The 15,424-nt window shown below is 43.9% G+C and overlaps 1 protein-coding gene across 5 annotated transcripts in view; it reads right to left on the reverse strand.

Annotated features, from left to right (window-relative positions):
• Positions 1-15,297, reverse strand: part of RNF214 (ring finger protein 214) — a 46,711-nt gene extending 31,414 nt beyond the window's left edge. For 3 of the 5 annotated variants that reach the window (XM_073239735.1, XM_073239734.1, XM_073239733.1), the window contains exons 1-5: positions 15,166-15,297; positions 13,549-13,661; positions 10,894-11,401; positions 10,135-10,194; positions 8,317-8,457 (exon numbers count right to left, since the gene is read on the reverse strand). In XM_073239735.1, coding sequence (XP_073095836.1) covers positions 8,317-8,457; positions 10,135-10,194; positions 10,894-11,401; positions 13,549-13,655 — 816 coding nt within the window. In that variant the 5' untranslated portion in view covers positions 13,656-13,661; positions 15,166-15,297. The remainder of the gene's footprint in view (positions 1-8,316; positions 8,458-10,134; positions 10,195-10,893; positions 11,402-13,548; positions 13,662-15,165) is intronic. The other 2 variants (XM_073239737.1, XM_073239736.1) reach the window with 1 other exon arrangement.
• Positions 15,298-15,424: the final 127 nt, after the last annotated feature.

The following is a 15,424-nucleotide window of genomic DNA, read 5'->3' on the forward strand; positions in this document are numbered from 1 at the left end:
CGGGTGGCTGGGACCGGCGCCTGAGGACAAAGAATATCCCCCGTTTTTCCCTGCGGGACCGGTGGGCGGGTGCCTGAGACCGGCACTTGAGGACAGAGGAAATCGCGCGTTTTTCCCCTTTTTTTTTTCTCTTTTCTGCGAGTGCTTTTTGGAAGCCTAAAAGGGACAGGGACCCCGGTGCTAGGGAGGCAGGGCGGCGGGACTGGTGAGCGGGTGCCTGGGACCGGCACCTGAGGACAAAGAATATCCCGCATTTTTCCCTGTGGGACCGGTGGGTGGGTGCCTGAGACCAGCACCTGAGGACGGAAGAAATCGCGCGTTTTTCCCCTTTTTTTTCTCTCTTTTTGCCAAGTGCTTTTTGGAAGCCTTGAAGGGACAGGGACCCCGGTGCTAGGGAGGCAGGGCGGCGGGACTGGTGAGCGGGTGCGTGGGACCAGTGCCTGAGGACCAAGAATATTGAGCGTTCCTTCCCTGCGGGACCGGTGGGTGGGTGCTTTTTGGAAGCCTTGAAAGGACAGGGACCCTGGTGCTAGGGAGACAGGGCAGCAGGACCAGTGCGCGGGTGCCTGGGACCGGCACCTGAGGAAAAAAAAAAAAAAAAAATCGCGTGTTTTTTCTTTTTTTTTTCCTTTCTGTTCCCTCTCTCATTGTTGCTGTTGTTGTTTTGGTTTGGAGAGTGCTTTTTGGAAATCTTAAAGGGGCAGGACAGGTCACTTAGACCAGAAGCAGGGAATCTGGGGATCTCTGGGCACTCTAACCCCCTGGGCAGCAGGGAGCACAGAGGCCCCTTACGGAGATAAATAGTCTCCTGGCTGCTCCCCCTCTAACGGGGCTCCACCATTTTGGAGGAACAGCCCCAGCCAGGCCAAGCCCACAGCAACAGTGGAGATAAACCCCAAAGCAACTGGGCAGGAAGCAGAAGCCCTGTCTGCGCACAGCTGCCCAGCACAAGCCACTAGAGGTCGCTATTCTCCCAGGAAAAGGCTACAAACCAACAAGAAGGGAAGCTCTTCCAGCGGTCACTTGTACCAGCTCTGCAGACTATCTCTATCACCATGAAAAGGCAAAACTACAGGCAGACAAAGATCACAGAGACAACACCTGAGAAGGAGACAGACCTAACTAGTCCTCCTGAAAAAGAATTCAAAATAAAAATCATGAACATGCTGACAGAGATGCAGAAAAAAATGCAAGAGCAATGGGATGAGATGCAGAGAAAAATGCAAGAGCAGTGGGATGAGATGCAGAGAAAAATGCAAGAGCAGTGGGATGAAGTCCGGAAGGAGATCACAGATGTCAGGAAAGAGATCACAGAAGTGAAACAATCCCTGGAAGGATTTATAAGCAGAATGGATAAGATGCAAGAGGCCATTGAAGGAATAGAAGCCAGAGAACAGGAACGTATAGAAGCTGACATAGAGAGAGATAAAAGGATCTCCAGGAATGAAACAACACTAAGAGAAATATGTGACCAATACAAAAGGAAAAACATTCGTATTATAGGGATACCAGAAGAGGAAGAAAGAGGAAAAGGGATAGAAAGTGTCTTTGAAGAAATAATTGCTGAAAACTTCCCCAAACTGGGGGAGGAAATAATCGAACAGACCATGGAATTATACAGAACCCCCAACAGAAAGGATCCAAGGAGGACAACACCAAGACACATAATAATTAAAATGGCAAGGATCAAGGACAAGGAAAGAGTTTTAAAGGCAGCTAGAGAGAAAAAGGTCACCTATAAAGGAAAACCAATCAGGCTAACATCAGACTTCTCAACAGAAACCCTACAGGCCAGAAGAGAATGGCATGATATACTTAATGCAATGAAACAGAAGGGCCTTGAACCAAGGATACTGTATCCAGCACGACTATCATTTAAATATGATGGTGGGATCAAACAATTCCCAGACAAGCAAAAGCTGAGGGAATTTGCTTCCCACAAACCACCTCTACAGGGCATCCTACAGGGACTGCTCTAGATGGGAGCACCCCTAAAAAGAGCACAGAACAAAACACACAACATATGAAGAAGGGAGGAGGAGGAATAAGAAGGGAGAGAAGAAAAGACTCTCCAGACAGTGTATATAACAGCTCAATAAGCGAGCTAAGTTAGGCAGTAAGATACTAAAGAAGCTAACCTTGAACCTTTGGTAACCACGAATCTAAAGCCTGCAATGGCAATAAGTACATATCTTTCAATAGTCACCCTAAATGTAAATGGACTTAATGCACCAATCAAAAGACATAGAGTAATAGAATGGATAAAAAAGCAAGACCCATCTATATGCTGCTTACAAGAAACTCACCTTAAACCCAAAGATAAGCATAGACTAAAAGTCAAGGGATGGAAAAACATATTTCAGGCAAACAACAGTGAGAAGAAAGCAGGGGTTGCAGTACTAATATCAGACAAAATAGACTTCAAAACAAAGAAAGTAACAAGAGATAAAGAAGGCCACTACATAATGATAAAGGGCTTAGTCCAACAAGAGGATATAACCATTCTAAATATATATGCACCCAATACAGGAGCACCAGCATATGTGAAGCAAATACTAACAGAACTAAAGAGGGAAATAGACTGCAATGCATTCATTGTAGGAGACTTCAACACACCACTCACCCCAAAGGATAGATCCACCGGGCAGAAAATAAGTAAAGACACACAGGCACTGAACAACACACTAGAAAAGATGGACCTAATAGACATCTATAGAACTTTACATCCAAAAGCAACAGGATATACATTCTTCTCAAGTGCACATGGAACATTCTCCAGAATAGACCACATACTAGCTCACAAAAAGAGCCTCAGTAAATTCCACAATATTGAAATTCTACCAACCAATTTTTCAGACCACAAAGGTATGAAAGTAGAAATAAATTCTACAAAGAAAACAAAAAGGCTCACAAACACATGGAGGCTTAACAACATGCTACTAAATAATCAATGGATCAATGAACAAATCAAAATAGAGATCAAGGAATATATAGAAACAAATGACAACAACAACACTAAGCCCCAACTTCTGTGGGATGCAGCGAAAGCAGTCTTAAGAGGAAAGTATATAGCAATCCAGGCACACTTGAAGAAGGAAGAACAATCCCAAATGAATAGTCTAACATCACAATTATTAAAACTGGAAAAAGAAGAACAAATGAGGCCTAAAGTCAGCAGAAGGAGGGACATAATAAAGATCAGAGAAGAAATAAACAAAATTGAGAAGAATAAAACAATAGCAAAAATCAACGAAACCAAGAGCTGGTTCTTTGAGAAAATAAACAAAATAGATAAGCCTCTAGCCCAACTTATTAAGAGAAAAAGAGAGTCAACACAAATCAACATAATCAGAAATGAGAATGGAAAAATCACGACAGACTCCACAGAAATACAAAGAATTATTAAAGACTACTATGAAAACCTATATGCCAACAAGCTGGAAAACCTAGAAGAAATGGACAACTTCCTAGAAAAATACAACCTCCCAAGACTGACCAAGGAAGAAACACAAAAGTTAAACAAACCAATTACAAGCAAAGAAATTGAAACAGTAATCAAAAAACTACCCAAGAACAAAACCCCGGGGCCGGACGGATTTACCTCGGAATTTTATCAGACACACAGAGAAGACATAATACCCATTCTCCTTAAAGTGTTCCACAAAATAGAAGAAGAGGGAATACTCCCAAACTCATTCTATGAAGCCAACATCACCCTAATACCAAAACCAGGCAAAGACCCCACCAAAAAAGAAAATTACAGACCAATATCCCTGATGAACGTAGATGCAAAAATACTCAATAAAATATTAGCAAACAGAATTCAACAGTATATCAAAAGGATCATACACCATGACCAAGTGGGGTTCATCCCAGGGATGCAAGGATGGTACAACATTCGAAAATCCATCAACATCATCCACCACATCAACAAAAAGAAAGACAAAAACCACATGATCATCTCCATAGATGCTGAAAAAGCATTTGACAAAATTCAACATCCATTCATGATAAAAACTCTCAGCAAAATGGGAATAGAGGGCAAGTACCTCAACATAATAAAGGCCATATATGATAAACCGACAGCCAGCATTATACTGAACAGCGAGAAGCTGAAAGCATTTCCACTGAGATCGGGAACCAGACAGGGATGCCCACTCTCCCCACTGTTATTTAACATAGTACTGGAGGTCCTAGCCACGGCAATCAGACAAAACAAAGAAATACAAGGAATCCAGATTGGTAAAGAAGAAGTTAAACTGTCACTATTTGCAGATGATATGATACTGTACATAAAAAACCCTAAAGACTCCACTCCAAAACTACTAGAACTGATATCGGAATACAGCAAAGTTGCAGGATACAAAATCAACACACAGAAATCTGTAGCTTTCCTATACACTAACAACGAATCAATAGAAAGAGAAATCAGGAAAACAATTCCATTCACCATTGCATCAAAAAGAATAAAATACCTAGGAATAAACCTAACCAAGGAAGTGAAAGACTTATACTCTGAAAACTACAAGTCACTCTTAAGAGAAATTAAAGGGGACACTAATAAATGGAAACTCATCCCATGCTCATGGCTAGGAAGAATTAATATCGTCAAAATGGCCATCCTGCCGAAAGCAATATACAAATTTGATGCAATCCCTCTCAAATTACCAGCAACATTCTTCAATGAATTGGAACAAATAATTCAAAAATTCATATGGAAACACCAAAGACCCCGAATAGCCAAAGCAATCCTGAAAAAGAAGAATAAAGTAGGGGGGATCTCACTCCCCAACTTCAAGCTCTACTACAAAGCCATAGTAATCAAGACAATTTGGTACTGGCACAAGAACAGAGCCATAGACCAGTGGAACAGATTAGAGACCCCAGAAATTAACCCAAACATATATGGTCAATTAATATTTGATAAAGGAGCCATGGACATACAATGGCAAAATGACAGTCTCTTCAACAGATGGTGCTGGCAAAACTGGACAGCTACATGTAGGAGAATGAAACTGGACCATTGTCTAACCCCATATACAAAGGTAAACTCAAAATGGATCAAAGACCTGAATGTAAGTCACGAAACCATTAAACTCTTGGAAAAAAACATAGGCAAAAACCTCTTAGACATAAACATGAGTGATCTCTTCTTGAACATATCTCCCCGGGCAAGGAAAACAACAGCAAAAATGAGCAAGTGGGACTACATTAAGCTGAAAAGCTTCTGTACAGCGAAAGACACCATCAATAGAACAAAAAGGAACCCTACAGTATGGGAGAATATATTTGAAAATGACAGATCTGATAAAGGCTTGACGTCCAGAATATATAAAGAGCTCACACGCCTCAACAAACAAAAAACAAATAACCCAATTAAAAAATGGGCAGAGGAACTGAACAGACAGTTCTCCAAAAAAGAAATACAGATGGCCAAGAGACACATGAAAAGATGCTCCACATCGCTAATTATCAGAGAAATGCAAATTAAAACTACAATGAGGTATCACCTCACACCAGTAAGGATAGCTGCCATCCAAAAGACAAACAACAACAAATGTTGGCGAGGCTGTGGAGAAAGGGGAACCCTCCTGCACTGCTGGTGGGAATGTAAATTAGTTCAACCATTGTGGAAAGCAGTATGGAGGTGCATCAAAATGCTCAAAACAGACCTACCATTTGACCCAGGAATTCCACTCCTAGGAATTTACCCTAAGAACGCAGCAATCAAGTTTGAGAAAGACAGATGCACTCCTATGTTTATCGCAGCACTATTTACAATAGCCAAGAATTGGAAGCAACCTAAATGTCCATCTGTAGATGAATGGATAAAGAAGATGTGGTACATATACACAATGGAATACTACTCAGCCATAAGAAGTGGAAAAATCCAACCATTTGCAGCAACATGGATGGAGCTGGAGAGTATTATGCTCAGTGAAATAAGCCAAGCGGAGAAAGAGAAATACCAAATGATTTCACTCATCTGAGGAGTATAGGAACAAAGGAAAAACTGAAGGAACAAAACAGCAGCAGAATTACAGAACCCAAAAATGGACTAACAGGTACCAAAGGGAAAGGAACTGGGGAGGATGGGTGGGCAGGGAGGGATAAGGGGGGGGAAGAAGAAGGGGGGTATTAAGATTAGCATGCATGGGGGGGAGGGAGAAAGGGGAGGGTGGGCTGCACAACACAGAGAGGACAAGTAGTGACTCTACAACATTTTGCTAAGCTGATGGACAGTAACCGTAATGTGGTTGTTAGGGGGGACCTGATATAGGGGAGAGCATAGTAAACATAGTATTCTTCAGGTAAGTGTAGATTAAAAATTTAAAAAAAAAAAAAAGAAAGAAAGAAAGAAAAGGGGGATTACTCCTTAACAGGATAAAACTATTGGTAAATCAAAGATCAACGCATGCTTTAAATATCCTTAATGTTGATCACTTAAAGGGTGTCAGATGATCAGCTATGGAGGTACTCTTTTCTGATAATATTCCTTTCTCTTAATTAAAAAAAAAAAAAAAAGCAGTTACTGTGTGCTGACCTCCAATGAGTTCTGCACAGTGGTATAGAGGGCATGTCAAAGTGTGGGCAAAGGGTCTGTTTGTTTCTACACAGAAGATCAAGGCCTAGCTTGGATACCCAGAAAATGAACTAAGATACGATATGAGGAGGAGCTTCCGGCATCAGCACTCTCTGGAGGACTCGTGCCGGGGGATGATCATCAAAAAGCCTCCACAGGGATCCGGACGATGCTGCGGTTGTGGCTGCATCCAGCCCACCATCTCCTGGACTTGCCATGAGAAGGAGGAGGGAGATGTCTAGGCTGGCATGTGCATACAGTGAGACAACGAATTTGACTGGATCTGTACTGTTGGAACTCAACCAGGAGTTGGGAGGGGTGCAAGTTGTAGCACCCCAAAATCTCATGACTATAGACTATCTATGGTTAAAAGAACATATGGGATGTGAACAGATCCCAGAAATGGGCTGCTTTAATTTGTCTGATGGTTCAAGTACAGTTGGAAAATATCCATCATATCATAGATAAATTTTCACAAATGCCTAGGGTGCCTAAATGGTTTTCTTGGCTTCACTGGAGATGGCTGGTAATTATAGATTTGCTTTGTTTATGTCACCGTATTCCTATTATGTCAATATGTGTGTGCAAATTAGTTAGTAGTTTAAAACCTATACATACTTAAGGTACTATACAAGAAGATATGTCAAAGAAATAATCAATCCTCCCAAGTTTCCTTCATATGCTACATCTATAGCTTTTCTTCTTCCTTCCTAATTACAAACTTTAAATAGAATTCATGCCTCATATCGAATTTACCGAGTATCATAATTCCTCCAGGTGGTAAAGATACCTCGAGACAAGTGCTGGGCATAGAAGCCACAGGGCATAAATCTGCAAAGAAGTAAAAAGCTAACCTTTGCAAACAATATGGCTTCTCTCTCACTTACCAACTTTACATTTCCCTGTATGGCCCCGGAAGATGACTGGTTAGCCAGAGACGGGTAAGATTCCTCAAGGGAGGAACAACCTAAGACAGGCACAGTCGCAGGGGGGCCATCAGGTGAGAATTTGGGGATCAACAGAGGTGAGGCTCAGAACCTCACCCCCCCTGCTTTGAGAGAAATCTTCTGCATCCGTGGATGTCTTGCTGCCCTTGTCTAGCCTGGATTAATACTTAGTCCATAGGCACACACCTGATCATCTGATCATCTACATTTGCCTTCTTACAGCACTAAACTATGTTTTCTACCTTTATCTTGCATCTACCTACCACTTCAGCATTTTATTAAAAATAAAAATAATAATAATAATAGGAGAAATGTGGGATCAACATATAAATCAAGTACAAAAATCAAATGAATATTCATATTTGACCTGATGGTTTATAGGTCATATTGCATGATCAAAACCGAAAGTTTCTGTGATGACTGCCCTTGTACTGTTCACCATGTAAGAATTTATTCACTCTGTAAGAATTCGTTCACCATGTAAGAACTTGTTCGTTATGCTTCAGAAGATTGGAGACTGACGAGAATTAGGCTTGAGATGGATTAATGATTGTACATTGAGCATTGACCCCCCTATACTGAATTTTATTGTTGTTAACAACCATTTGATCAATAAATATGAGAGATGCCCTCTCAAAAAAAAAAAAAAAAAAAAAAAAAAAAATTCTATGATAGCCATTAACAAGTTAAATATTGATCTTTCACTTGTATTAATGTGGGAACAAACTGAGAGTTTGGTTAAGGGCTGTAGCTTTACTTATGGGCAGTGCCAGTGCAGCAGAATACCTGGTGATTCTTCATTTCTTCTTCTCTCCTTTGCTGGAGTTGCTTTAGCTGCACTTGGAGCTGATTCTCCACTTGCCTCTGCTTGTCTAGCACCTCCTGGTAACGCTCCTTCAACAGGGTTCTCTCTGTCATCATTTTATCCTATTGGTAACAACAGAAGAAAAATTCAACACCCAATTTAACTGTAAGACACATTCACCATGTGCCTGTTAAGGCATCGCACAGAGTCTAGGGTGCAGTGTCCAATCCTGTAGCTACCAGCCATGTGTGGCTATATAAACTTAAATTACTTACAATAAGAAAACTTAAAATTCCAGACCGTCAATAACAGCACATCCCAAGTACCCACATAGTACCCACACGTGACTAGCGCAGATACAGAACATTTCCCCCATTACAGGAAATACTATTGTAAAATGCTGCTCTAGGGTGGGGTCTGGCAACCTACCGCCTGTGGGGCAAATCCAGCCGGTGCCTGTTTCTATAAATAAAAGTTTACAGGAATGCAGCGATATCCAATGGCTTTAGATCTGCCTTCATGCTACTTGTAGTAGCATGGTTACAACAGTTCCCATATAGTCCAAAAGCCTGTGACATTTATTATCTGACCCTTTACAGAAGTTTTGCCAATCCCTGCCCTGGGGAATAAAGGAAGGAGACCTTTACCATCCATGGTGAGTGAGAAGAAAAGAAAGGGAAAAAAAAAAACATAGAACAGATCACCTATTCAAAACGTACCCAGAAATCAGGTTCCTTACTGGTCATCTGTGCTGAAAATGGACAAATCCACTAAGGAGGTCTGGGGAACCTGGATTCAGATGGGCAAATCAGAGAGCTCTCACATAAACTAGGGGCACACGTGAGGCTTCCCAGGACCACAGCCCAGCTCTGCCTCATATCAGCAGATCAAGAAAGTCAGTGGTTACCTGTCAAAGGGACACTAAAACTTAGAGGGCCCACTTAAAGCACATTTGGCATAAGGTAGTTCATGTAAAATTTGAACCTAGAGCATTAAACTGAGTTTATTCACTAAAAGATAACCATTTTCAAAGACAATAAAGGTTTGAGAAGTGAATGGGAGAACATCACATTATGATTAAAAAATAAGCTCTCAGAACAGGGTTTTATTTTGGGTAAGTGAGGCCACTGTCCACCTACTGAAATGTGACTAAGGCTCCCCAGACAAGCTCACCAGTGGGACGAGACTGCCGAAATAAGCCAAGGTAAGCTTAAGAAATGGTGTCTGGAATGAGAAAGAGAACGAGCACCCCAGGGCATGGTAAACTGTGTTGCATTTGGGTTATTGCATTTAGTTCTCAGGGTCACATTTTTAAAAAAACATTGATAAGATGGAACATGTCTAGGTGAAAAAGTAACCAGGATGATGAAAAGACTAAAAAGCATTTTATGAAGAAAAGAATAACGTTAAAACATCTGGGGATGTTTCACCTGCAGAAGTTCAGATTTGAGGCGTAAGAGGAAGCCGTATTAAAAAAACTTCAACTGTCTACAGGGCTAACAAGAAAAAGGATTTAGATTGACTCTACAGACCTCAAAAAAACCTGTTAACAAGAAACTTTAGCGGTTCTGTCCTCATCTCAGAATAAGACTTAACAATAAGAGCTATTTTTAAAATGCAACAGGCTGCCTTGTGAGCAGTAAGCTTCCCATCTCTGGAAGTGATCGAGCAGAAGTTAGCTGACCAACTGTCAGGAATTTTATAAAGGAGGTTCCTGCACCCTCTCCAACTGAGCGGACATCACTAGCTCCTGCGCATTAAAGGTCTGTCACGTCAACAATGACAGCTTAAATACTTACCAGATTCTTTTCAATATCTTGATCTGTATTTACCTCTGAATCAGCTGTCTTAAAGTCAGTCTATAAAGAAAGAAACAATTACATTCAGAACTGTTCAGAGATATTTTAAAAGGTAGAATTACTCTAGTGCCTTCACCTGGAAATCTGCGTCAAGTAACTGAGAAGCTGACTTCTTTCTCTTCCCCCTTATCAGGCCTCGTGGCCAGAGGAGCAGGTGGTTCTAGCACATGGACGCTGACACTCACACTGCGTCAAGCGTTTGTCCCGCAAAACCACCTGGACAAGGCCCAACAACTGACAGAAAGGAGCCTCAAGTCTGAGATAAGAACTTTGCCCCTTACTACCTATTGGGCCCCTCCTTCCTCCTACAAAAAAGCACACCAGTCACTAGAAGGCAGATACACTGCATGTAAGATGCAGGTCAGAGAATGAACAAGGGTCCCTCCTGCAGGGACAAAGCCCGGGAATATGAATGCTAATGACCTACGCCCATCAATCACTCAGTGAGAGAGATTATACGTAGGCCACAAAGGTCCTAGTCACCACGTAGACACTGGCTCCTGGCTTCACCATTTACTGAACACCAGAATGAAGGCGTCGCACAGCACTGGATGAAAACTGTATGCCGGGTGCCAGTAAAAAGACGAGACAGAGTAGTTCTCCACCAACTGTCAAGAGATGTGTCCTACCCTCAAAAAGTAATGAAAAAATAAACAAAAGCCCCGATTCCATGTTAGTAGTAGAAACTTCATACTTGACCTGGACAGCAATGTTCTGAGAAAGCTTCGGGGAAGAGCTATCCTGATCACCATCCTGATCCACACTGACTCCTTCAAGCCCACTTGCCGGAGCCACTATAGGTCGGAAATCCAAGCCTGCGTCCCTGCTACCTTCCTCTAGGACGGAGGCTCGTGGGGGTTTCTCTTCAGAACTCCCGGAGGCAAGCTGCTTTGTATGACACCCTGCCTTAAGAGACCGAGCGACGGGGTGGAGGCTCTCCCGGAGGCACGTGTCCCCCTCCTCTCCTGCTGTGCTGGCCACGTCCTTCACATCGGACTGAGACCCACCGCCAGGGAGACAAAGGGCTGTGGCTAGCACGTTCTCTCCTAACACCGCCCGGTGCGCTGCTGCCGTGTCACCTGCTGATGAACCAGGACTCTGCTCTGGCTGCTCCAAATGGGCATTTCTGTTACTCTCCTTGGCTATCGTTTGGTTACTTACACTCGGCAGCGGCGAGCTCTTGTGCTTCTCTGCGGGGTCTCTGGGGCTATCAAAAACAGAAGATAAAGTTTCTCTCTTCACTCAGTTTTAAACAGGATTAAATCTGTAATACTTCCAATGTAACCACTAGAACAACACAACTAGACAGTACAACCCATCCCCCACCCCCAAAATTATCAGGATGAACAGGAACTTGGTTTCTATCCAGTGATTTTTAGCCCAAATGCTGCAAGCATAGCTTAGTGGTTAAAAACTTGGGTTCTGGAGACAGTCACTGTCTGGAGACATTTACCGTCTGGAGACAGTAAATAAACAATCACACAAATAACAGATCTAAAAAACATGTTGAGGGCCAATTTGAAGAACTTTTGGGGATGAAACAGCCTAATGCTAGTCAGAATACTCCATTTAGTTGCATGTACTAATTTACTTACACATATTTTATTAAATAAAGTAGTAACTTAGGAATAGTTTTTATTCCAGTCTCATGTTTCGCAAAAATAATTTGCCTTCAAGTTAATTATACAGATCTTTGACAAGAACCACTCTTTAGGTTCTCCAACAATTTTCCAGAACATAGCATCTTCAGGTTGTCTGAAGTACAACTGTGAATCCAAAATTGAAGCTGTCAGTAGAAATTTTAGCCCAGGTGACAACTAGATCCGTAACACTGGGATAGCTGTTTGCCCCAGCCATTTAACACATTGCTTTTTAAAGAGATCTTCAAAACCTACTTACAATGACGTCTAACATTCATAACTGTAAGTTTTTCACCTAGGAATAATGACTAAATCTGTATTAAATTTCTTTGCCCCCTATTTTAAAAAAACTGACTCTGTCAACTGACACCCTTACGCACCCCAAACTAGCACTGACTGACGCTTCAGGTCACTGCCTTCTGAATCTCAAAAGTACTTGCTGTTCAAAATAAAACAACAGAAAATTGTTGAAGTGAAGATCTTTATAAGCACTCTAAGCTGATTCCCTGCTGGGAGTTGAGGGGTGGGGGGGACACTTGATTATTAATTTGGGCACATGCAGTACCTCGGTGTGAATCCTGACTCTGCCATTCACTAGTGCTTTGACTCTGGGCAAGTCACTTAACTTCACTTGTAAAAGAGTAAAGGTATTACCCACCTAAGAGGATTACAGTGAAGATTACACGAGTAATGCATATGACACATTTAGTACAGTGCCTGGCACATAGTAAACACTCAGTAAACCTTAGTGTTATTATTACTAGTAATAGTACGTGGCACATTTTATTTATAAAATGAAGATTTGCGTTTATGGTTAGGTTTATTTAACATTTTTGCCTATTATCCACTCACTAACAAACCTCTCTTCATTGAAAAAAATATTTACTAAGTACTGTGGAGTCAGACAAGCTTGGGTTCAAACCCTGACTCCAACATAGCTCGGTAACCTTGGCCAAGTTACTAACCTCTCTGTGTCTCAGTTCATCACCTGTAAATGGGAATAATAATATTAGCACCTACCTCCTGGGATTGTTTTATTAACAGGATTACACATGTTAATACAGATAAAGCTGTTAGTATAGTATTATCTATTGAGTTAGGTTCTAGGTACTCTAGAAAAGAGTTGAGGAGATACAGAGTCAGTTTAGTACAACACTGTACATACAATGTGTCAAGCCCGGCAAGATGCAAGGCTGGTTAATTGTAATGCCTGCCCTCAACAGTTTGGATGGAAGGCAAAAGGTATACATGAAGGAGTAAAAAAATTCTAGCAAGCCTACCTATTTATCTATAAATAAATACGAACACACACACATTTATCTGTGTATAAATGTAAATGTGTCTACATGTATATATATCTACATCTATGAGTACAGATTTACATGTATATACATAAACATATATAAGCATATATTTAAATGGATATATAGTCCATGTAGGATAAGGTGGGGGAAACATGTGCATTTTGGGATGAGTTTGATCCCCTGTGCTCTTACCTATTTATTCAACAAATATTTAGCAGGCCTGCTGGTGTCAGAAGCTGTGTTAGGTACCAGAAATGCGAATACAGATCAGTCAGTCCCTACCTTTAAAAAGCTTAACCTAGTGTCACTAGAGCCCCAGAGAGCAAAGACCAGCTACACTTCCTTGAGAGGCCCATCTCGAAAGCCCTTTTCCCAAATAAAACCTTCCCAGTCAAGAATCCACACGTTACCTTAGACCATCTGGGAGACCGTCCTCTGATCTGGAAGCACATAAATTAGAAGAGGATTCCGGAGAATTGGGGACACTGGCCACACCAGCTACCTCAGATGCCGCCATCACGCTCTGTACATTCAGAAACAAATTACAGGCTACAAATTCCAAAATTTTAAAACACAAGGATCTTGTCCCCTCGGAACGTCCATACAACAGGGTTGTTCCGGGAAAGAAACACAAAGAAAAAATTAGGCTCTAGGAGAAAATACTTCAGAGTATTCTGTAGCAGGATAGTAGAAGAGCCATTTCTCACACTAGGTCCCGTGGACGTCAGCCCTTAGGAATCACCATATTTGTATAAATATCTAGGCATCTGTGCAAAGCTTTCTCACTTTTGGCAAAAAGGCAGTCGTTTGAAACAGTAGACCATAGTCTGAGAATCTTCCAAATGGTCCACACACCTACTTTGCCTAAAATCACTTATAAAGGATGTATTTTTTGCCCTAATACCGATAATTTCCTGTGTTTTAAAAATCATTTTATGGCTGTTACATCAAAAGCATTCTCCATTAATTTAAGTGAGGTTTTTTTTTGGAGGTGTTTGTGTGTGAAAAAGAGAGCAATACTCTATCGGGCAATCCAAGCATCCTTTACTGAGTTCCCCACAGACGCGGAAAGTTTGATAACCACGACGGAGGAAAGTACCGACTCTGACTGAGTCACGGTAGGGGTGCAAAAGACTGGGAGAATCTTGGTTTCTCTAGCACGAAAACCAGAAGCTGGAAAACAGGAATATCCGAGTATGGAACCCGGGGCACATGCCTCTCGTAGATCAAAACGTCACCCTTTAGGTCCCAGGGCAAACTCCTGACCCTCTACGGTGAGGAAAAGGGGAAGAAAAGAATACTGGGGTGAGGGTCACCATTGGGTTACTCTAAATTCTTGTTTTTATTTTGATAGCATCACCCCTGGGCCCCCCAGAGCGCGCAAGCAAGCATGTGTCAACGCTTCGGTCTCTCACAGGCCAGAGACCCTCGGCGCCTCCCTTTCTGCCACTACACAAAGCTCCTGGGAGAAAACGGGCCCCAAATCGCCGCTACTGCTCCCTCGGGTGCAAACATCCTGCCCCGAGAGCTCAGGGTCGGGGCCCTCGGGGCCCGGGAAACGGCAGCCCGGGACAGGGGTCATCCGGGCACCTCCCGCGCCGGAGGGCCCAGGGCGGAGCGGGGCAGGTTCGTCTGGCGGAGTCCGAGGCGCCAGGCATCCCCGCACCGCCAGCAGCGGCGACCGCCAGCGACGGGTGCCCGGGGAGGAGACGGGGCCGGCGCGAAGGGGACAATGGGGAGAAGCGGCGCCGGCGGCCACGGCCGCGCTCCTCGGGGGGCCGCCAAGCGGGCCGCTGCCCCCGGCCAGCGCGCCGCGCACCTTCCCCTCGCCCCCCACCCCGGCTGCCAGCCCCGGTCCGCCGCGCAGGCCAGGCCGCCGTCCCGGGCCTCGCGACCCCTCCACGCCCCCCGGCGCGCCCCCCGCCCGCGCCCCCGCGCCGCAGCCCCCTCTCCGCGCGCGCCCCGCACACACACCCCCCCCCCCCGCGCGGCGGCCCCGGAGGAGAGCGGGGGAGGGACGGACGCACCTGAGCGGGCGGAGCGGGGGGAGGGGGCGCCGAGCCTGGGGGGGAGGGGGCGAGCGCAGGGCCGAGCGCGCGACACCGCCCACTTCCGGCGGCACGAGCGGAGGGGGCGGGGCCCGGCCGGGAGAGGAGCAGCCGCGGTGGCGCGCGCCTCCCCCGACGGCGCCCTCTGGCGGCCCGAGCTGGCACGGTCGGGAGCCCGGAAACCCTACGAGATGCGAGGCGACTCCCGGGGGCGCAGGGAAGCTGGGAGACGCGCCCG

The sequence above is a fragment of the Manis javanica genome, chromosome 6 (assembly GCF_040802235.1).
Source record: "Manis javanica isolate MJ-LG chromosome 6, MJ_LKY, whole genome shotgun sequence".
Lineage (NCBI taxonomy): Eukaryota > Metazoa > Chordata > Mammalia > Pholidota > Manidae > Manis > Manis javanica.